We start from the raw sequence: 23,172 nt of genomic DNA on the forward strand, positions 1-23,172 counted from the left end.
AGGGACCGACCCCACACGCGGCCCTCACCCGGCGCCGGCCGCTGCCCCCGGGCGCGGAGAGGAAGCCGAGGAACACGGCGGAGGCGAGAAAAGGCGGCGGCGCGGAGGAGGGAAGAGCGGCCCGACGGAGGGAAGAGCGGCCCGACGCCGCAGGCCAGGCGGCCCGGCCGGGCCGAGCGCCCAGACCCGCCGCCCTCCCCGCGGGAGCGCCCCCTGGCGCCGCGCCCGCGCAGCGGCGCGAGCAGCGCGGCCGGGTCAGGTGCGGCCGCGCGCGCGGCGCTCTGCAGCTCCTACAGGCGCGCGTACCCACACACATCCAGCCAGCCACCCATCGCTCCGGGGCGAGGAGTCCCTCAGCGCTATGCGCCTTCCGTCGTCCCTGTTTAGCCTGGAGAAGAGGAGCTGACGGGAAACCTTCTCGCTCTCTGCAACCGCCTGAAAGGAGGTTGGAGCATGCAGGGGGTCGGTCTCTTCTCCCAAGTAACAAGTGAGAGGACAAGAGGAAACGGCCTCAAGTTGCACCAGGGGAGGTTTAGATTGGATATCGGGAAAATATTCTTCCTGGAAAGGGCTGTTGGGCATTGGAACAGGCTGCCCAGGGCAGTGGTGGAGTCACCATCCCTGGAGGGGTTCAAAAGGCGTTTAGACGAGGTTCTCAGGGACATGGGGTAGTGCTGGAGTTGGGTTTGGTTGGACTCGATGATCCTGAAATGATTCTATGATTCCAACACCACTCAGGACAGCATGCCGGGAGAAAGCGCTTCACGGCCTTTGTGGAGCGAGAGATGCAAACTATTCGGGATTTCTTAAATTTTTTTTCTCCCCAACGCTGTTGTGAAATCCCTGTTGTCACATCGAAATGCACCTCTGTTTAGATCCTAGAGCAGTGCCCATCATACACCCCGTTAATGCAATAGTCCTTTGGACCCCATCATACACCCCGTTAATGCAATAGTCCTTTGGACCCCATCATACACCCCGTTAATAAAATTGTCCTTTGGACCTCACTGAAGCTGCTTTTTTTGTTGTTGCATTTTGGTCACAAAGACCAAGATGGTGCATGAAGCGAAACATGCAACCACAAAAGGACTTTCAGGAAGCCTCCTACTCACTTCTTGGCTTCTTCTAGACTTGAGCATGACTACTTTTAGCATCTCCAAACCACAGAGGCACCTGTTTCAACAGACACTAGATTTTCAGATACCTTAAAAAAAAAAAAGCATTTGTAACAAAAATCAATTGTAAGTGGTAATAAGAAGCACTTCTATCGGAATCAGCAGGTTCCACCACAGACTTTTTAGTGTCCTGGTTTGAAACAGTAATAAGACCCTTACTGGAGAACTTATTTCTAAGCTGGATTCATGTCCAGCACATCATGCACGAGGGCATTCACCTCACAAATCCATTGTCTTTAGGATGACTTTTAATGCATTTTTATATCACATTGTAGGATCTTACAAAGAAAATAGGAATGCAAGGGTTAATTTGCTATAAAATACAGTTCATTTGAACTACAAACACTTCACACCTTTGTCACAGTACTTGCACTTCTTAGGTTTTATTCCTAGGATGCCAATGTATACTCCATTATTTACCTTTTGCTGCTCAATTATGAAGAGTAATTAACTGAGTTTGAGTCCACAAATCACAACTCATTTTTTCGAAAATGAAATTGTAGTTAGACTGCCAGAAGTGCTTTCAAACACTGCAACAAACAGCAGCTTTCTGAAGCCACTCTGCTCTTCCTTAACAACTCCTTCCTGTAAGGCTATCAGCTGCTCTCTACTTGTTTCAACAGCTTTTATTTTGGATCCAATTTGCATGACCCACCCACCCCCCCAAAAAAATCTTATTTCCGTCTAGGTCAAGCCTCATCAAAATTAACAAAGTTTGAACATTGTGAAAATTCTGTCGGTTAAAAATAGAAGTCTAATGGAAATAACACTGCCAAAGCATGCTGCTTCTGTATCTGCCAAGAAGAAAAATTCTTTGTTCACAACTCAACTTGCTTATTAGTTTATCAACCAATACATTGCTTAACAAAAATAATAAATCTCAATGCATTAAAACAAAACTGTTTGAGGTATTAATCTTGCCTTCCTGTATTTTCTGCCCCTCAGAAGAAAAAAAAAAAAAGTGCTTCAGACATCAAAAAAGCAGAGTATTCTCATGTTGATTAATAGGGATTCTTTCTGACTGAACATAATGACATTTGATACCTATTTTCTCCCTCCTGGTCACTGGTATGTAAAAGTGTAGCCACACCTGTATGTGTTTGTTCAGTTGTATTGCAAGAGAAAGTTTTACCCAAAGGAATTTTAACTGAAAGAATATTTAAAGGGCCTGAGTTGCAGGAAAAAACACACATTTTCAAATGTGGCTCCGTGTGTAAACAGTTGGTCTGCAGGCCAGAGAATTCCATTTATCAGAGAGTTGGCCCAAGTGAGACTCTGAAAAATTTCACCCTGTAATTACATTTCTTGACTTACCATTTCAGCCACTCATGTGTTTGGAAACACTCCAAGTGTTACAATTTTCCGATTACAAGCACTAGATACCAAAGACAAAGTGCTTATTTTAAATATAACCAGTTTTAAAAAACAAACAGTAACTTCAACCTAATGAAACACAAAGCGCTTTCACACAAAGCAAGTTACATCCTGCATTTGTCTGTCTAAAGTAAGTTTAACAAAGCAAGTTACTTTGGCACGTTCTGTAGATAATTCCATACACAAGGAAATAAACGCAGGCCTTAAATTTAAGGAAATTTAAGTATAGAAAGGGCAGCAGAAAGTTTTGCAGAATGCTTAATTAGATGGAAAATCTGCCAACATTGTGTCCTCTTCTCAATCCATACAAGGGATTTAAAGAGATGCAATGGACTGTGCCCATAAAACAAAACAAACTCCACGTAATTACTTTTTGGTCAGTGTTGTTCTGCATTCTGGTGCCACCACCTCAGATTTTTCACCCACCACTTTGTAGAAGCTAAAGGAATAACAATATAAAGACTTACCAAATTCCTATACAGCAGGATTAACCAGACCAGACTGACTTGGGTACTAAAAGAACTAAAAATCCTCCCCACCATGCAAGCAAACATCAAGTTTGGATACACTGTGTGCTTCATTGCTTCTTCCTGTCTTGCTCTGATGATAAACTGATGAGTACATTTTCTGTAAAATACTGCTTTATGGCAACACATGCAACTTGCGTGAGACAGAATTACTGCCTGTGCAATTAGAACAGAAAATTCAATGGAGCATCACCCAGGCCCTTAAAGAACATGGGAAGTGTTACAGAAATGCAACAGGAGACAAAATCCACCAGCTGGTACCGCATCAAAGCTACAAAAGCACTAGCTTTTCTCTACATCATTCTCTTGGCAGTTCGTAGCTACTGATGTAAAATCTTATGGTGCTGGGAGATACATGACCAGAAACCTTTTCCAAATGCACAAGGAAGCTCTTAAACCACTTGCAGAGTGACCCACAAGCACTTTACAAAAACTAATTAACACAAGGCCTAGAGACCATATTTGTGATCCACAAAACTCCTGGATTTCACACGTGAAGTGCTGAATGACTTTTGAAAACTTACATTATACGAAATATTTATAGAAGGCACATTTGGCAAGAACTGTAAATGCAATATTTTTTATTTGTATTTGTTTTAGCTTTTTACTTTTACAGATATTAATACAGTGTTGGCATCATAGCCTTGTTTAAACACCTGCCAGCCTTTTCTAGACAGGTATCATTCAACTGCTTATGACACTGTAAAATACTTCAACCTGCAGAGCCCCATTCACTAATTTTATTGTGATCATCATCTTAAACAAGCATAACCAGCTTAAGTTTCTGAAAACAGAACTTCTCTTCCATTTATAAAAATCAGAGTACACATCTAAATAATCATCAGAGAAATTCCTTAACAAACATGTTACCTTCTTAATGAAGAAACAGTAATTAACAAACAGATCAACAATTAAAATCCAATTCCTGTACCTGTGTTTTGCAGGCAGAACTCAAGCCTTAAGATTAGACTGAGGTTTATGATCTACCAGCTGACTTGTGTAAATGTACAAGGAAGTTTTCCAATGCTATAACCAAGGCTCCATGGGCATTTCCACCGTGGTAGAGAGAAGGAAACACTTCACAGACTTATCAATCAGCAGTAAAAAATCCCAACCAAACAAAAAACACCAAACAAATATCTGTTACAAATTCCTGTAGGAACATCTTTACTGCAGAACAGAGATACAATTAGACTTGAAAATAGCTAGGAAATTCAGGTACTAGATTGAATCACCATAGATACACAATAACCTGAGTTGTCCATTTGGTAAAGCAGCCTCCCAGAAGGAAGAAGCCTTTAGGTTCGGTTGTCTTTCAACTAATAAAGTTTTAAAGTGAATTTTAGTGCTCATGAAAAGATGCCAACAAATCACATCTTTTGCCAAAGAGAGGCACCTGTCTCAGCAAAAAGCAAGTGCTGTTGCAAAAGCATCAACACCAAGCGTGAGACACTTTAAGTCTTCAGAGATGTCACCCTCTCAGTCTGTGCCGAGACTGTAGCAAGCACGGCAGCCTGCAACACGATGGAGAAAAGATTAACTGAAGAACATCACTGACCTGTTTTGCATAAAGCAGAGAGGGAAATGTGGGGGACTACGGCAGGTCTGTGGATTCCCTGACAGAGGGTATGGGAACAGAAATTAGCCTTGAAGATATTAAGGCCTACCCGCAAGAAAGATGTGAGTAAAGGAGTATCCGGAGATATTACGGTGTACCTGTGAGAAAGAAGGGAATAAAAAAGTAACACTGACGATAGCAAAATTAGCCAATGATATGTTACTATTACAGCCTGTAACCAATAGCAAAAAGACACGAGCTGGTATAGACTATATAAAAAGGCATTTGTGACAATAAATGGAGACTGCTGTTTGTACTTAAGAACTCTGTCTACGTCGTTTGTCCGTCTCAACTGCGACAGGGAAAACATTTAGTTGCTATCAACTGGTGCTGGATTGAGTGGCCCACAAAGATCATGCTTACTTTTTACAGACCTAAGTCAGAAGCCTCCCAAGCAAATTCTTATTCAAACAATGTAGCAACAAACATTACTTTTTACTGATTTCCAGTGACAGGATGCTCAGAAACGACCTCAAGTCTCCTTGAAGCTTCAGAAAGAGTTTCTAGAGGTGCTAATCAACTTCATCAATCAATAACCAATGTTTGAACACTGCCTATAAACGTTTGTAAGAACCAAGAAGAGCATTGCAGTTTGGACAGGTGTGATCCACATCCTTTAGGGCATCAATGCAGAAGGGAATTAAGCAGCAGCCAGCTACACATCTGCAAAGAAAAAACAAACAAACAAAACTGTTTCACATACACAAGAAGGTAAAAATATATTTCCTGCAAAAGCCACCAGTAAAACCAGTGCCATGAATCTTTAGGAAGAACAACACATTGCTATGGAGCCCTTCACTCTACTGTTCTAGAGCTGCTTTGAGGTCCTATAGGACTTAAATGCAGATGTAGGCTATTCAAACCATAAAGGGTCAGGTCCCAGACATAATGAGAAATCAACAAAGCTGAGAGCTTGCTTACTCCTTAGAGCTATAAAAGGTCATGTAAGAAGAGAAAAATACAGTGCAAATTGGAATCAACCTACCCCAGCAGGAAAAGGCCACCACACGACAGCCAAGTCAAAGCTCCTGAGTCATATGAGAGATGTGTCACTATCATCTGGTTACAAGAAGGGCAGCGCATCTGAACGGGGCGGTCATAAAATATGACTGGTTGCTGCACATACACTGTCTGAACTGTAACTGAGCACAGAAACACACTGTTTACTCAACAGGTAAATAGGGAAAAAAGGATAGTTAATCAACTTCCTCCAAGCTAAAACCAGCTATTACTGAAATATCTGAGGCTCAGAGCAATGAAATGCACAGTGACGGAGAAGTCACTACGGCATCTCCTAATGCAGAAACAAGAACAAGGCTGCATTAAAAACTGCAGAAAGCCAAATGATGGTATTTATATTGGTGTACACTGAAGGATTCACGAGAATTGATTCACCTTATTCCCTTCAAAAATATTTTGTGGAAGGTGGGGAACACCTGCGAACCACGATCTTTCATTTTCTGCACAGTATCTATCACACAGGCGCTTGACGCCTCCTTAACCTGAGTTGCAGCAGAGATTTTGGGGCTTACCGGGGTTATGTGCTGGTGCTGGCTGGCCCATGTACGGAGGAGGGTACGTGTCCTTCCCATCCGGCTTCTGCCCGGGCCCTGGCACCGGGTACGGGTGAGGGTAGTTCACATTGATTCCTGTTGTTTCCTCATAAGAAGGTGGTGCAGATGGGACAGGGATGGCACTTGGCGCAGACATTGTACCTAAACCATAATAGAGAAAAAATTATAACAAAAGACATTTATCGTAGGCAAGCAACAACTAATTAAGCTCTATTCAGGTAGAAAGCAAGAAGATAACTAGATTAAAATGCACCTTTAATAGCCTAAAATTTATTGACTTATTTGACAGTATTAAGTGTGAATCTTGATTTCGTTGTTGTTACCGCCTTCCCTCTTTCTTTTCACGGGGTAGTTTTTACATCTTTTCTTACCACCAATTCTTCCTTTAAAAATTAAAAATACTAAAACAGGGACATGAGGCATCTATTAGTATACTAAACTATCTGGTAGTTTCTCCCAGTTCTCCAAGAACAGTATTTCAGATCCCTCTTGTTCTCCTGAAAAAATCAAAGAGTGTGAGGCCACATGGTACTTACTAACATGAGCCTCGTTTGTCACGAAGCACAAATATTTTAAAAAGACTATTTATCTCTGCTGTGATCTAAAACTAAAAAATATTTGTATTGAAAGAAAAAGAAGCCCCAAACAATTAAGTACATCCAACTCAACTCGAAGCTTTTACAACTCTCATTTATTTCTAAGGTTGACATTTTTGCTGCTTACCAAAGTTTCAAGGAGTTTGCTAATGTGACTTTCCTCCATCAATTGTTATTTAATCCCAGAGTATAAGAATGCTAACCATCGCCTTCTCCCAAAGCGGAAAGAAATGATTGTGATTTCAACACAGACTTCCTCTCTTTCTCCCCGTCTACCCACTTCCTATATTCTGCCCACCAAGTTCTCTGTCGAACCATGTCTCACAGCATCAATGCTGATTAAGCATCTCTTGCCTCCTCTTCCCTCTAAGGACCATCAGACAGCTCCGAGAACCACACTCCATTCCCTGTTGTTGCACATTTGATCCTTCAGGATACACACACACAAGTCTTTTCACTCAGTTCTACCTGGGAGAGGCAACCTGCATTTGGAACATAAATTCCACATTCTTATAGTAATACAGAAGCTATCGTTAACCACAGCACTAGTATGAATAAGAGGAATAAGCTAAATTGCACTGATGAAGAGGGAAAAAAAATTTTTAAAAGTATGTTAAGAAATAAAAATACCTGCAACAACATAGCATTATTTTAAAAGCTTGTTGCTTTAAAAACAGCAGCTTGCTGGATATATGTAGTGTCTTCTGGTGTGATACACCAAGCGTTCTGAGCTCAACAGTTCTCCCCATTGTTCATATCCCATCTTGGGACATCACTGGACTGCACGGTAATAACAGGACCTGAACCTACACAACTGAGCTAACTTGGTAGCCACATGCTTCAGGAAACTATGTGCAGGTTCACAGCCCAACTTCCTGTTCTACCTCATACAGAAATGACACCTCCTCCCAAAATAAACTGAAGAGGAATGTGGGTAAGTGCAGACACAAGCTGATTCGAAGCTGAACACTAAAGATCAAAGTTCAGGCCTGGTTAAACTCTCGAGGCCAACCAGTGAACAATCCTTTCTGTGAATTTTTACAATCCAGGAACTACGCTGTAACTTGGCTGCCCAATATGCGAAGTCACTACACAAGGACAAGGAAAAGAAGAGTGAAGAACCAAAGAGAGTATTGTTGTCCATGAAGACCTTGCTGGCTTCCTGGCCCAGAAGACAAGAGGAGGGAAAAAAAAAAAAAAAAAAATCTAATCCTTCAATTGTTGAACTGCCTTTGGGGAATTTAGCTCCTGAGAAAACGGAAGATCACAATTTCTTTCAGACTGAAATCAACACAAAGTCACATCAGACAGTGGAGGAACAACAGCCAGGGGAGAACCAACCTACAACTCTTGTGCAATGACCTTATTGCACAACCGTTTCCCACACAGTGGCCTCAATATTCCTTTTACTTTTGAGCTAGAATGATTACTTTATCACAGAACTTGTAACTCTGAAGTAGAGATAACTGCTTTCAAACTATGCATCTACAGCCACCTTCTCCCAGATTATCTCGTTCCATTCTGCTTACATGCGCAGATGAAGCCCAGTATTTGTTTGCTGTTTTCAGTCTTCTGTAATGTTTAAAAGCATCAGTTTAACAACCAACGGCATCAACAGATTCATTCCAGGAAGCAATGCAGCCACCTTGTACACAGGTCTGGAACTTTTCCGCTACATGTTCTGAAAAAGGATCTTCTCACTAACACTTCAAGACATCTGCGTAACAGCCACCCTGAGGTCGAAGCATCCTGAATTAACACGAGTCCTGCTATTAGTGAGCTATGAAAGAATTGCCTAATGAACCTCCTTTTTCCTTCGGCCTCCTAAAATCTGGCTTTTTGTATTGTTTAAAATGCGCTTCTTTCCACCTATCACCAGCAAACACCATGCAGGGATGTGTAAGCAAAACTAGTATCTGTGTGATGCTGAAAAACCACTGCTGCCCTGGGAAAGCCCCCAGGGGAGTCCAGTATCTCAGAAACAAAGTGAACAGATTACAGAGAAAAGCGCCAAGAACAATCATAAAGGTTAGAAAAGAGGACTGCTGAGAAAAAGGCAAAGAAATTGAGTTTCCTTAGTTTCAAAAGACCAGAGAGAATAATGAAGACAGACAGGTAGCAACGAAGAAGGACTAAACACACTCCTCAGTGTAAACCTTAAGGAAAACTGCAAGAAACACTTTAAAATAATAAGCTTTTCCCCTTGTCTACTAATAAGACTGTTTAAACACTAGATAAATTGACAATAGAGTTGTGGAGCCTTCCTTCCTGAAAGTTTTAAGAACAGTTACACATCAGATATTATATGTCATTCATCACTAAGTGGATTAGAGAACCTCTTCACATTGCTTCCAACTGTATTTTCCATTATTTTAACACTTGCTTTTGAAAATAAATGCAACATCTTTTAATTTTAAGCCCCTACTTTTATGTACACCGTTTCAGAAGTCAGATGCTGTATCTTCTGAAGAAAGTAAGGCCCAAACCTGAACAAACTGCTTGCAAACCAACCCCCTGTCCCTGGAGCTCACGGCAAAACTGGGTCCAGAACTAACTGAACACCAGCTGCTTCTACTTAAAGAAACATCAAAAAGAAAACCCAAACAAACAAAGAAACCCACACATGATTATAAAGGTTTCTGAGTATCAGACTTATTCAAGTTTCAGATAAGATAGCAGCTGCAGTAAATTGCTATGGCAAAATCATTAACCCAAGGATTAGACAGAAATGAAAAAACCAGCAAGAGGGACATTCTAGAAAGTGTTTTCAGCATTTTAGTTTAGCTTAGGCAAGACTTACAGCCTGGGTTAGTAAATAAACTGCATGCTATATTTCCCTATGCAATCTCTTAAAGCACTAATAGACTTTACATAGTTTCCATTCGCACTTTGCTCCCTACTAGGTACAGAGCAGCTTATAGCTTTAATCATATGTTTTACAGATACATTCTTATGTAAAATACCACTGATACGGACATGTCAGGGAAGAGCAACTAATGCATAATGCCTGATAACAAAGAGGACAAAAATAAACACTACAAACCAACCCCAGATCATATAAAAAGTAATACACAATCTTAAGCATCCATATAGCACAGGGAAGACTTGAATTTCTAACATCTTAACAAACTGCACCCAGCTACTTAAGAAACAGCAGCAATTTACTAATTAGAAGATAAACAGGCACGAAACCAAGCTGATGGCAGAAGCAGAAACTGAACCAGCAAGCTTTATCTTCTTAAAGCAGACGCTCAAACACTGCTCCCAAATAATTCAGAAGGGAAGACTGGTGATAGGTAGCTGACTGCAAGACAAAAGATAAGATGGGTAACAGTGAAGTCAAATACATTAAGAAGTTATCTGGAGGTAGCATATATTCAAACCACTAGGCAACATTAAAGCTATCTCAAACCAGAATATGCAAACTTTGAAAGACCACCAAGCACACACTAAATGCAAGACTGGGCCTTTTCACACTGATACACACAAGAAGTCTCCATTTACATCTGGAAGTTTCAGATCCAAGCACAGAGAACTGAGCAGCTCTAGCTTCTCTTTCCTTACTCTCACTACTCTTTGGCTTTGAGTCTTTAGAAGTCCCTGTGGTAAGACAAAGACCAGTGGCTGCAGCTACCACCCACGTCATTCTGCTCTTCATAAAAACCCTCTTGCACTCCAGGTGCACAATGGTAAGGTGGACACTGACTCACAGTGCCCAGCTGCACTAACTTTGGGCAGATGAGTCACTAGGCTCCAGAGAAGAATTAAAAAAGAAGCAAAAGCACCGGCTCCCTCCTCCAGATTTTTCTTTTTCGTTCATTTGCTCAAGAGAAATGCTCACAGCTCCAAGTACTTGTGATTCTTTATCTCAGCCCAAATCATTTCCTTGTTAAGCACACACTGGAATGTGGGGGCATGGGGCAAAACACCCTTCCAGTTCGTGCCTTTCTGCAGAGGTATACTGCTCTGTGTAGAGAACGGAGTTGGCATAAAGGCAGGGAAAAGGCTGGGAAAAGCCACTGCATTCACAAACCACTCTATTCAAACAAAAACAGATTAGTTACTTATACTGGAGACCAGGAAGACAAGTAACAAACCCTACCGACAGATCGGTGCATGGATACTCTTCTCTCCAAGGCAGAGTGCAGCACAGCTCTATCATCACTTTTACAATGGTGCTAAAGCCACATGAATTTGGGGGAATGTAAAACTCAGTGGTGTGCAGCAGTTTTCACAGGGGTTTGCCTTTTGCAAAATCACATCTCAGCTGATTCAAACACTCCCCTCCACTCTAACTCCTAAACTCCCACTCCATGCAGCAAGCTGAAACCAGAAGCAGTGTCCGCATTTGCTCCCTACCCAGAACTGCCAAGCAAATTTGCAGGCTGTACCTGAAAAAAAAAAAAAAAAAAAAGCACAACACCTGGCTAAACCTTCCTTTTATCTCGCTATTGGAGAAAGTGAATCAGAACTTCTACGGTAAATTACCTAAAGAACTTATTAACCAAGCATTCATTATAAAGCCAAGATCCTTGCAGCCTTTATCATGGGCTTCAGGGTTTGTATCTGACTAAAATCACACAAGGTAAAACTTTGACTTGAAACTAGAAGTATGCTTAGAGGCAGCTACACATTGCAGAAGGATTCAGTGGGGTTATATCTCATCAGACAACTGCCCACTAATGTTTATGTTTATGTAATTGACTAAAATATAGGCTATGACCTACATAGTTTTTTTAGACAGCTGCATAGCATTCCTCTGTACACCCTCCCACAACACGGGTTTGTAAAGAGTTGGGCAGTTTCTTTGGAATGCTTGATTGAAGTATCAAACTGTAAAACTCAGTGTAGATGAGGAAGACTCTGACCTTCATCAAGATGAATACAGGTATTACAGAGAAAATATGAAAGTATATTTATCACAGTCCAGAAGCTACATAGGTCTTACTTAACATGCCCAAAACAGTAGGTTTCCCTGCTATAACCTATACCTGCTACATCTGCCAGGTAATACACATTCACACATTAACTCATGCCATTGTCTGTTCCACAAAGGGAAATGTACTCAAGATTACCTTCCTCCCACAGGATAGATTTACTGCAAGAACTTTAGAGCACCATTATCTGTGTCATGCTCCCAAACATAGAGACGCACAAAGCGACAGGGCTGCAGTTACCTTCCCTTCCCTCCTCACTCCCCATTCCTGAGGCAGACCGGGGAGAGTCAAAGTCTGCTCACGAGCCTTTCACGCATCTTCACCTACTGATAATCACCGTAACTACAAATTGTCCTCTCCACACCCAAAACTGAACACATATTTCCTACCATTTTCTCACCACAGGATGCATCCCCCATCTTGCGAGATCTTTTTACATTGCCTAGATTGGTATGTTAACAGTAAAACTGCAGCCTTTTTCTGAAGGCAGGATATAAATGCGTATTCTAAGAATGCACAGAAATACCTTTTGCCCAAGGACAAACAGAAAAAAAAAAAAACAGGAGGGGGAACAAGTCAGACGAGGAAAGGTAGGTCAAGTCATTCACACCTTACCCAACAATTACAGATGAATCATTAGGCAACAATTTTTAAATCCCAGCTTGTTTCCTGACCTGCACAAGAGAATAGTAGAAACGAGTTCCTCAGCAGCACAGGGGTCACAGCAACAGCACCTCGAGGATACCTGTGGGTAAATGATCTCTCTGTCCCTCATCAGGAGGGGAGAAAAAAAATGTCTGCACAGTGCTCACACTAACACACCACACAAGGAGAAACTTATGTGCACAAGCGCTGCTCCTGGGAGGCTGGAGAAGAAACTGTAGAGTCATCCCTGTCCAACCAAACCTGAGCCTGGCATCCGCTTTTAATGCAACAGCATGTACTGCTCTTCTAAGAATGGAAGAGCAAATACATTTACTACCTCACTGAACAATTTTCCTTATCTGAAATCATCCTTAGTCACTCGGGTACAGACTAAAAATGCTCTGCTTGCTTTTAAATAGGCTTCCCTTAAACTAAATAATTATGTCTGTATTTGACTGAAGTCCTTCCGAAAACAAACTTTAGTATAAAGAAATTATAATTTTTAGTTTAAATTGGAGTGTATGTCTGTCATAAGATTTTTTTTATAAAAGATAAGCATAGTTAGCTATTTGAAAATTTGAACTGAACATTTTCATTGTTTGGCATGGATTTACAACTTTCTTATTTTTATCAAAATAACTTTACAGCCTTAAAATAGTGCAATAGCAAATGTCCTAAATCAAAGACTATTTCTACCAAAAGAAAGATCCAACTCACCACTTTGGCTGCCTACCCCTATGGAGTGAGTTCTCAGCCGTATCAGTTCCTTAGTCTCACCAGCCACACAACAGCATCAATGCTTGTGGTACGAGGGGAGACGGCAACAACATTTATGCAAGGGAACATAAGCAGATCGCGAAAACAGACCCAACATGTCAGACCATCTGTTTTTACTCTCAAAAAGCATCATTCCAAAACTCAGAATCAATGCATATGCGCTCTCAGCAAAAGGAGGGACATTTCCGTTACACGCATTTATTAGGATGACTAAGAAAAGAAGTACATGGTTTATTTTTATCTTCCACTGTAAGAAGTGTTGCTGAATGTGAATTTATCTGAATGCATTACATCAAACTTCTTTCTAGAGAATTTTTACTGGGAGTTACAACACACTAGCAGATGCCATGCAAGACAAGGACACAAAAAATGAAGCATATATCTGGCTATCCAAGTGATGAACAAGGTGGCAATATCATCAAGAAAGCACCATTTTTATAAGAGCATAAGAAGCATTTTCTTAGATTTCTTGGCAGTTTTCATTTTTGGAGGAACTTTTACGGAATGATAGATACGTTAGATGAAAAGAAACAAGACATATGTAAATTCAGTCATTCACAAGACAGCAGATCTCAAGCTGGGATACAGTAGCTTGTGCCCAGGCTGAAGCCACAGTGCTGGGCACCAGCTGTTGGGAGCACAGCAGAGGAGCTGGCAACACAAATGGGGCCTGAGAAAGGCTGCAAAGCAGCACGGTGTGTGAGGGGCTTCCCCGAGCAAGGGACCAGACACCACTGAGAACAAAACCAGAAGATGTGCATGGTTGCCAGGAGCACAGGAGCCAAGCCACCATCTCCCTGCCATTGCCATCCAACCTGGAAAGCTTGCAGCTTGTCTCAGAAACCTCTGCTGCTCTATTCCCAGCCCAACCACCTTCTCCTGGATATAACACCCTTCACATACCCCCACTGCCCAAGCTTATTCCAAGAAGCTATGGACCTCAATTTGGAAGACATCACCTAAGCAGGCCTAAAAGCACAGAATACAACACAGCCCGCACTGGGCAGGGAGAGAAACATGGGGGAAGAGTCTCGTGCACTAAGAAAATGAAAAAGAAAAAAAAAAAAAAAAAAAAAAAAAGAGAGAGAGAGAGATATTTTACTTACTTGGATTGTTATATGTTTGTTACACACTGTGGTATCCGATCTTTTAAGTCCAGGAAAACATCTACTGGGAATACCAGCAGAATCTGTAGGCAATACACACAAAGGCAAAAGAACAGATTAGCTGGAAGGAAACAGAAGCTATGACTGGATGTTTTTTCCTAGAAGCAAACAAAGGGTACAGTAAACAAGCTAGATAATAATGCAGAATTTCCCCATCAGGACTGTAGCTGGCTGCATGCAAATAATTCTGTAACAATAACAGAAGGAGGAAACACACTTCAGAATAGAAAGCTGTAACAGAATACGAAGTCAAAGGGTCTTGAACAACCTCACCTAAGGTGGTCCTAAGCAGGAGGCTGATCTAAACAACCTCCAGAGATCCCTTGTCCAACCCAAATTACTCTGTAGTAACCTAGAAAACAGAAGTTAGGTTATAGTCCCAGAAAAAGATTACAAAGGCCCAGCTCTAATTTCATCCATACACTAAAGTCTAAATATTAAGTTATGACAAAACTGATGCAAAATATATCAGTCATGACGTAAATGAAACAAATTAATTTGCTTTAATGACTTCTTCATGGAGGACAATTATCCAGAAAACTGCCTTAATTGCTGGCTGTCTCCATTGCTGCCAGCTTGGTTCGGGTCAGAGGAGCACTAATTCATCCCAAGAACAGAGACTGGCAGCAACAATAGGGACTGCACGGCTATTAAATACTCCTCTGTGCCAAGGACCGCTGTATACCCAGTGCAATGCAGATTCTACATCAGTATCCTGGTATCAAAAGGAAGCTGGTTTTATTAGTGGACCCAACATTTTTTTTCCCTTATTTCAGAAGATATTAAATATATCTAGTTGAGAACACAGGAATTTCAGACCATTTTAAGACAAGCTTGATTTTCTTGCTTTTTTGAGAGATGCTCTAGAAACTCCAGTCTATCATGGTTCTAAACTTTGTAATAAGTTTTAGCCTTAACTCACAGCTAGTTTCTCTCATGTCTGCATCATCCTTTAAGCAGTTATATATCCTAATGTTTATCTCATGTACTTCCACTATGAGAACTTCTCAACTAGAGTTCTCAACCAGTGCCTCCTGTCTGGCAAACCGAGCCCTGTGGGTCTTGCAATGTCCACGTTGCCTCCCCTCCACTCATGTCTGTGTCTGTCCTTGTCAACACCGCTGCCCTCCAGGATCACCCATCTTTTCCTTCCCACACCGTACCCAGGAATAATCAAGCACCACCAAGCACTGTTGTGCAACCAGCCACCCTCAGTGCCCCTGCAGCCACATGGGCCAACTCCTCGGCTCAGTCTGTAGCCAGTACTCACTTTCCTTATCATCTATCCCACCTACACACCTGTCTGCATACCAAAAAGAAAAAAAGTAATCTGAAATTGTCATTGGTTCCCACTCTTGTAAGCTATTTATCTAGCCTTTCTCTCACTTAGCATCCAAAAATCTCTCCCTTAAACCTTCGGTTACAAGGATAAGGCTCTGTGGACACACATCTCCAGGCTGCAAACCTCGAAGCAACATAAACAAGTTCATTTGTAATCCATGACTGCTCTTCTCCAACCAAGCCAAGCCCTGTACCTGTCTCCACGGTCATTCTTTAAAGTTTTAAAATAGGCCTCAGGTAGCATCTTTTGATTTTATGCTTTTTCTGACCATGTCTCTCAAGTCAAAAAGCCCTTTCAACACCTGAAGATACCTACAGAGAACTTTGTAAGTATAAAAGACAACATGCGAAGAGGAAGAATTTCAGGTGTAAGTATCCGATTAGGGCTGGACTCACTCTGTCCACACAAAGTACAGCCAAGACCCAGCGCACAAGCCTCCCAGAAACTACACAAACCTCTTCGCTTTCCTGGAGCGCAGAAGTCTCTGGAATATCACTGATTGCCTTCCTTACGCAGCACAGCTTTCATCAGGACTTCAGTAAAGTCCATAAAGATTTCTATAAAGAACCTGCCACAAGTTTGTTCCCTCCTCCAGGTTACACAGGACTAATGTGCTGCACGGGAGGCACAGTAATACATCAGTAAACACCATTAATGTTGATACATTTCAGGAGTCCCACGGTCCTCCCAGTAGACTAAGCAGAAATTGAGGAAGGTTCATTAGAAAGGGAACTGTTTACTCAATCCAGTGTGGGTTCTACAGTAGCCACGTAGCTAGGACAAACAGAGGAGCTGGTACAGAAGGACAGACGTGGCCACAGGCGCAGCGTGTACGCAGGAGCAGTTACTGTGGTCACTCATCACTTCCCTGAGGACGGGCATCGCTCTTTCACACCACTCTCGTACTCACACCGCAGCTTTGGCAGACTGAAGAGGGAACAAGGCAGCAAAGATGACTAAATTCATTAGGGTTTTGTGACGATATTTGTAGCATCAAATATTCCACAGCTATATTTTTAAAAACCACTGACGTCCTGTTTTCTTTAGAAAAAGAAGTTTCCCCTTGTGCCTAAACTGCAGAGCTGAACGCTGATCAGCTGCCCCCAGTCACACTGTGCAACCAGACCATCCTCACCTTGGCTTTGCTGAAGTGTGAGTTCCAAGAAATCAACACCCTTTCATCGATTTCAAAATGGTCGTGATCAAAACTTCCAGCATGAACACATCTAGTTTTGATATTTAACACTCAGTACTTATTTTTAAATGATGTTGCATTTTTCATTTCTTATCGCTGACTAGTTTTGGACAGCTAGTTCAGTTTAAAAAAGACTGCTATGGTTTTTAGGCTTTTTTGCTTTTCAACTTAGTCTTCCTAATGTCCCTTCTGCTTTAAATGTCAACTTCGAAGAGATATTTGAACTATTACTTCATACAGCCAGTGCAAACATGCGTCTCGCAATCCTGGGCACTGCTTGAAGACTAGCCTGGGGACAAGTGAAAGAGAAGGCAATAACCCATCCCTCTGCTTGGTATTAAAAAAGAAGAAAATGAAAAAAAGAAAAAAAACTGCTTACAAATACAGCTTTCCTAACCCAGGTTTCCCAAGCAAATATGTTGTTGCCCTTTCCCTTACTCTTTATCTAAGATTTGACACGATTTAATCCCTTAAATTAAACAATTCCTACTCAGTTGTCTTCACTAGAAATACCAAGTTGTCTCCAACGCCACAGGTAACTACAGGGGTTCTCACACCACGGAGTTTAAGACAGCTGCTGATCAGCAGCACCTGGAATGAAACACAGGTTGAAAGCTAATTTTTGGTTTTTTAAACAACCAGGCAGGACATACAAGTTTGTCAGAGCACTGGGGGTTTTTGCATTGCACAGCAGCAAGCCTTAACACAGCACTTGCTTGGGCCATCATCTTGGTTATCTGAACTCCAGACAATAAATTCCTAGTTTACCAACCTGATGAGAAATATTAAAGTTGTGTAAATTTCTCAGGCGCTCATAAGAGAATAAAATTCAGTAATAATTACAGAGACGACTTGGATACATTATTATTATTCTAGTAAGGCAACCAATGCCATTTGGGTCACAATTTTACACTGACAAAACAGAAACGGTACTGCACAGTGTGCTCTCCTCAGCAGGAGAGGTTACAGACGTTTAGCATGCTACTTTTACCACGTAACCAACAATCTCAGAACTCTACTGTAGGTAACAACAGCTGGGTTTCGCTTCTCCTACAGCTTCAGCTCCGGCCCCGCAGCCGAGCGGGCAGCGGCCGCCGCCCACGGCCTCTCCCGGGCCGCCTCCTGCCCGGCCCGCCGGTGCCGGGACCGCCGCTCGGGGCGAACTTCCAGCCTCCCCCAGCGCCCCGGGACCGGCCCGCAGAGCCGAGGCCGCTCCCGCAGCCGGGCCGGGGGCTCCAGCCCTGCCTGGGCGCCGCGGGAGGGCGGAGAGCGGCCCCGGGAACAGGGCCCGGGAGCGGCGGCCGGCACTGGGCTCTCCGGGAGCGGCCCCGGCAGCGGAGCAAACCCCCACCCCGCCCTGCTCGCCGCGGGAGGGGCAGCCAGGCGCTCCCCGCGACCCTTACCGCTCCGCACCGCCTGCCCGCCCTCCTCTCCGCTCGGGTGAAGCCGCCTTCCCGCAGGGCTCGTCCCGTCCCGTCCCGACCCTCGCTTTCCTCCTCCCTTTTCCCCGAAAACCGCGAGCGGGCGCCCACGGGGGTTGCCCCGTCGGACAGTCTAGCGCCCGCAGCCCCGGCCCGGGACAGGCCCCGCCCGCAACCCCGCTGGCCGCACCGGCCGCCTCCTCCCGCTGCTCCGCACCTACCGGCAGCGCTCCGTCCGCTCCCCGCCGAGCTGGGACCTCCGTGCCCGGGCTGCGAGCGGAGCCAGCGAGCGTCCGCAGCCGTGCGCGGCTGAGCAGTGACGGGAGGAAAAGGAAAGGAGGAAACGAAGTCCGTGGAAGTGCGAAGCCGAGTGACACACACGGCGGGAACTCCCCCGCGCTGCCCCACGGACCGCCCGGCCTCAGCATCGGGGAACTTGGCGGCTCCTGCCGAGAGGCTTACTCATTGATTGACAAATTAAAATAAGCGACTTTCCGGTAATCAGCGCAGCCAGACTCAGCACGGGAGGAAAAAAACCCTCCCCTGATTCTACAACAGCTCTTAAGTCACCAAGATCAGTTACTAGAGATAACACTGCATGCAAGAAAACATAAAATGATCACAGAAACCTTCAACAAATATAGTTATTTTAACTAGTGCCTTCATAGGCAATTAGATCAGTCTTTGGAAAATACAGAGTATATCACTCCATCTATCCAACCCAACAGCTCAAAGATAAGATAGAAAATTATTTAACAGCCAGATCCCCAAAAACAATTCACCAAGGACTGTGTTACCCACTGTACTTCAGGTGAGCCAGTTGGCAAGATCTGGCATTCAGGTGCTTTAATCTATCCCTGAGGGCCCAACGGGGATCGTGTTTAGGGCTTTTGGCTGAAAGCATCTAAAATTCGTTAAAGTCACATTTTTGTGTTTAAATCCCTTCTTGGACCTCGCCCTATGTAACACGTATAAAGCTTCAATTCAAACCCATTCCAGAGCCAGGATTCAGGTTTCATAGGACAAAAGAGGCTTTTACTCCAGTGACAATAAGCCCGCAGTGAGCTCCGCGCTCACAGTCACCTCCTGAAGCGCCTGCAGGTACCGGTAACCCGGGGTTTCATCAGGTGTGGGACTGTGAGGGCTCTGGCAGTGTGAACACTCCCAGTCCCCTCATTTGGGGGCAATGAGGAGTGGGTGTTGATTCCTTCCTACAAGTTAGTATTTGAACCTGAGAGCAGAACTGGAGTTGCAGGTGAATAAATTTTCATTATTATCAAGAAATCACACTATATATTACATTTTTCTCTGGAGCAAAATATGAGTAATTTGGGCTTTGGTGCCCTAGCTTAACTAAAATTGGAATAATTGTTCTTTTTGTAACTAAATCCCCTTCCCAAGGTGGTTATGAGCAGCCTAGAAGCCACAGGAGAGACAAGCCATGACTGAACACACCTCCCAGGGTGAGATAAGGCACGACCTTCAACTGAAAGCCTTCTTACTCTGAGTGCTGCACTCTCCCGTGGTTTTTTGCTTACATTTATCAGAGGCTGGCGCTCGTGCTATGGCTTTTCCTCCTCCCTGGGGACCCCAATAACATTGCTCCCTTTTGCTCTACTCCCATTTCCACCAAATGTCCAAACACAGCATGTGTTCAGCATCCATTTAGCAGTGCACGAGCTTACTTTTTCCTTCCCACCTCTCTCACCATTCACTAGTTCCTCCCTTGCCAGTCCTTACTGGCTGGCACTGGGTGAACGAAGCATCAGTTTTAGCCCGTGCGGCGGGACCCACACGAATTCTCTTCCTGCAACACACCAAGTGATGGGTGGGGACACAGGCAGTGCCAACCCAAGGCGCGCTGGACGAAACATGGCTAGAAATTAAGACAAGTCTTTATTATCTCTCCCACTCTCCCCTCTCCATCACCCCTCTGGAGCACCATGTGCTGAGGCAGCCTCACCTGCTATAGGTGGCTGTCACGCTTTTCTCCTCCCTACTGAGTCACGACAGAGCTGCCAACAGCCTCCCAGAAGTGGCAGCGTACACGGAATATCTGTGTACGTGTTGTCATCACACTAGTTGCACGTATTGTATTAGGGAACACCAGCAGATGTCAGTTTTGCCCCAAACATGAATGCATTTGGGATTTATTAGTTTTGCTTTCACAAGAGTAAGTTTCCACCAAAGAAACTAAACAAAGTTTAGAAGCTGATGTACATTTAAAAGCCTGTTAGCCACATTTTACACACTGTAATATGCCCTCAACGTATAAAATAAGTAAACCTTAATGTCACCTTATTTTTCTCCTGCCTGAAAATTATAGGACTTGCACACATACACTTTGTTGTTGTTGTTGTTGGTTTGGTGTTTTTGTTTGTTTATTTTGTGGGGTTTTGTTGTTTTTTGGGGAAGGGTGTCATTATTTTGCATACACTGATTTGTTGAGGCTAGAAAAGAACTTGAGTTTTGATCATTTCAATAACATTAGATACTCAAGGAGAGTTGTGCCAGAATGCACTTGGAGAGCAGCAATCAATGTACACATACAGATTTACAGAGGAAGCACGGTAGATATATTAGGTCAAATAACCTGAAAGAATGTAAGAATATTTGTTTTTTCCCCATGGTTGCAATGGTTGATTCAAGTTGCAAAGCAAACAGAACAAGAACTCCGACACAATTTGAACAGTTAGTACAGGCAAAATACAGCCAGTCATTTTGGTACTGCAATTGCCAGTCAACATCCTGAGCTACAGAATGGCTAAGATGTAAGCCACTCATAGCGTTTCTCTTCACAATATAAGTATTTTAAAAGAGAAACAGGTAAACTTGATGGGGTTAAAAAAAAAAAAAGGAAAAAAAGACACAAACAGCAGGGCCATCCAGAAGCGCAACACTTCCAAATATTTTGGAAGATTTATATTTAAAGTAATGAACAAAACCAAACCAGACCAAAAATCTAAAATTAGCATTTCTTCATCATTCACTGCTGCAAGCATCAATTGTTTGAAGAAAACCTGCTTCGAAGTCCCAAGGGCATGAACTTCTAGATGGGATCAATATTGATGAAAAACAAATTACTTACACTTGCAATGGCAGGTGGTACTCAATCAAAATTCAGCTTCTGCCCATGGGAGTGTTGACTGCCTGAGAAAGCAGAGCTTGAATTTTAATTAAAGTGGTAGAGCTTAGCACTGTTTTTGCTAATTTTAAATCTTTTCTCTGAGCCTCATAGCAAATTTAGCTCATCTATGAGCTTAATTCTTTTTCATGTCATTTTGTGTGTAATGCTGACAAAAAGTTAAGGAAACTGGAGAAGATTTATAAGTAATTATTTAAATGAGCCAAAACAATCTCTTCTGCTCTTGTCCTTTTACCCTCCATTATCAGATACTGTTTGCTAGGTTCTTGCTGCTAAAGAATTTGGATAAAAACTTTTCTAGGAAGTAAAATAAGTTAAACAAATTTAATTGTACATATTTGGCAAAATAGTCAGTATATAAAATGCACAGGTTTTTCTTATGTTTTCCTTAAATAATACTGATATGAAGATCAGTATTTAGACTGAGTATTGAACCTCTGTAATTATGGTATGATACAATTACCTCGAATTTAGAAAATTATTGTCCTAAATCATTCACTGGATTATAGGGGGAAAGTATCAGATGGTAAGGAGCTTTTTAATGAAAGAGAGAAAAGCATAGTAAAAACCTACCTTCAGAGGACAAAGCTGGGAAAACGAAAATTGATGTCTTATTTTTCCATTTCAATAGTTAGGTGATAAGCAAGTGGAACAAACTGACTGCAGAAGTAAGAGATTCTACATCTTTTGATTACTTCCAGGCAAACTGGGCTGACTTTCTGGAAAATATATCTAAGACAAGGCTAGATCGTTACAAATCACATCTGTCACCCACATTGTATAACACGTCCAGCTGGCGAGCTAATAGCCCCATGAGAAATAATGCATCCGTTAATAATAATAATCATCCAAACACAGACAAACAAACCAACCCAAACACCACCACAAAGCAGCTGACTTGGGTCAAACTTTGCTTCTTTAAAATTCACCTGCATTTTAACCAATAATAAAATACACATACCATCAGTCCCACGAGTGCAAATCAATGTTCTGTTCCACAGGCCCAAGGTACAAAGAAGATGTCCTGCTGCCTCTCCAGCTGATCTTCAGGGGACATTCTCTCTGACAAGCGTGGCCACCATGTGACAGGAGCTCTGAGGTTCACACTTCAAGCCTCAAAGCTGCAAACAAGAGACACATCCCACATCTCAGCGTCAAGTGCATGTTGCCATTGCCGAGATGTCCTCGATGCACTGGCAATAGCTGTCATGAGCTGGGCACACAGTTTGGCCAGATGAGATGCAGTTCCCTAAACCACTTCTCTGTAGTACACAGAAGCATGAAAACATGAATTTTGGCTGTCTGAGAAAAGCCCCCGCTGGAGGTGTTACCTGCACTGAGACACGGGATCACTATGGGAAGGTCTGAGCCTCTGAGAGTGCTGATGAACAGGAAAAAACACATTTTAGCCACACTAGCAAACTCGCTCACCCTTTGAGAGGCACTTTGGCTTTATAAAGGTGATATTTGCTATCAATGCAATAACTAACAGCTCACAGAGACAGGCCCAGATAACACCGCTGTGTTGTTTCTGCTTGGGTGAGCTCAATATAAAAAACTATACCAATATGTGCAGTTATCAAAAAGTCTGACATTTTCAGTGCCAAATACATTTGAAAGTGTGGTGCAGTTGGCTTGTGCGACACACGAGCAGAGCCTGGGTTTCAAGGCTGCCGGAAA

The 23,172-nt window shown here is 42.9% G+C and overlaps 1 protein-coding gene across 8 annotated transcripts; it reads right to left on the reverse strand.

The window, feature by feature from the left end:
• Nucleotides 1-3,640: 3,640 nt before the first annotated feature.
• On the reverse strand, nucleotides 3,641-22,557 carry LITAF (lipopolysaccharide induced TNF factor). 8 transcript variants are annotated; one of them, XM_065644749.1, is made up of 7 exons: nucleotides 18,569-18,808; nucleotides 14,330-14,412; nucleotides 12,476-12,546; nucleotides 10,012-10,168; nucleotides 6,227-6,409; nucleotides 5,680-5,836; nucleotides 3,641-5,357 (listed from the first exon to the last, which is right to left on the reverse strand). In XM_065644749.1, the coding sequence occupies exons 5-7, from the start codon at nucleotides 6,402-6,404 to the stop codon at nucleotides 5,249-5,251; spliced, it is 444 nt and encodes a 147-aa protein (XP_065500821.1). In that variant the 5' UTR covers nucleotides 6,405-6,409; nucleotides 10,012-10,168; nucleotides 12,476-12,546; nucleotides 14,330-14,412; nucleotides 18,569-18,808; the 3' UTR covers nucleotides 3,641-5,248. The 8 variants fall into 8 exon arrangements, 7 of the variants coding, with proteins under 7 accessions (XP_065500821.1, XP_065500823.1, XP_065500822.1 ...); XR_010606974.1 differs by lacking the exons at nucleotides 10,012-10,168; nucleotides 12,476-12,546 and having other exon boundaries at nucleotides 3,641-4,792; nucleotides 5,127-5,357; XM_065644751.1 differs by lacking the exon at nucleotides 12,476-12,546.
• Nucleotides 22,558-23,172: the final 615 nt, after the last annotated feature.

Source organism: Caloenas nicobarica, chromosome 14, assembly GCF_036013445.1.
Source record: "Caloenas nicobarica isolate bCalNic1 chromosome 14, bCalNic1.hap1, whole genome shotgun sequence".
Lineage (NCBI taxonomy): Eukaryota > Metazoa > Chordata > Aves > Columbiformes > Columbidae > Caloenas > Caloenas nicobarica.

Coding starts and splice junctions, on each gene's coding strand:
- LITAF (XM_065644752.1), bottom strand. CDS start 6,404: ATGTCTGCGCCAAGTGCCATCCCTGTCCCATCTGCACCACCTTCTTAT. Junction 5,837..6,226: donor AGCACCAGCACATAACCCCG/GTAAGCCCCAAA, acceptor TTCTGTGCTCAG/TTACAGTTCAGACAGTGTAT. Junction 5,358..5,679: donor GGTGGCCTTTTCCTGCTGGG/GTAGGTTGATTC, acceptor TTTTCTTTGCAG/ATGTGTAGCTGGCTGCTGCT.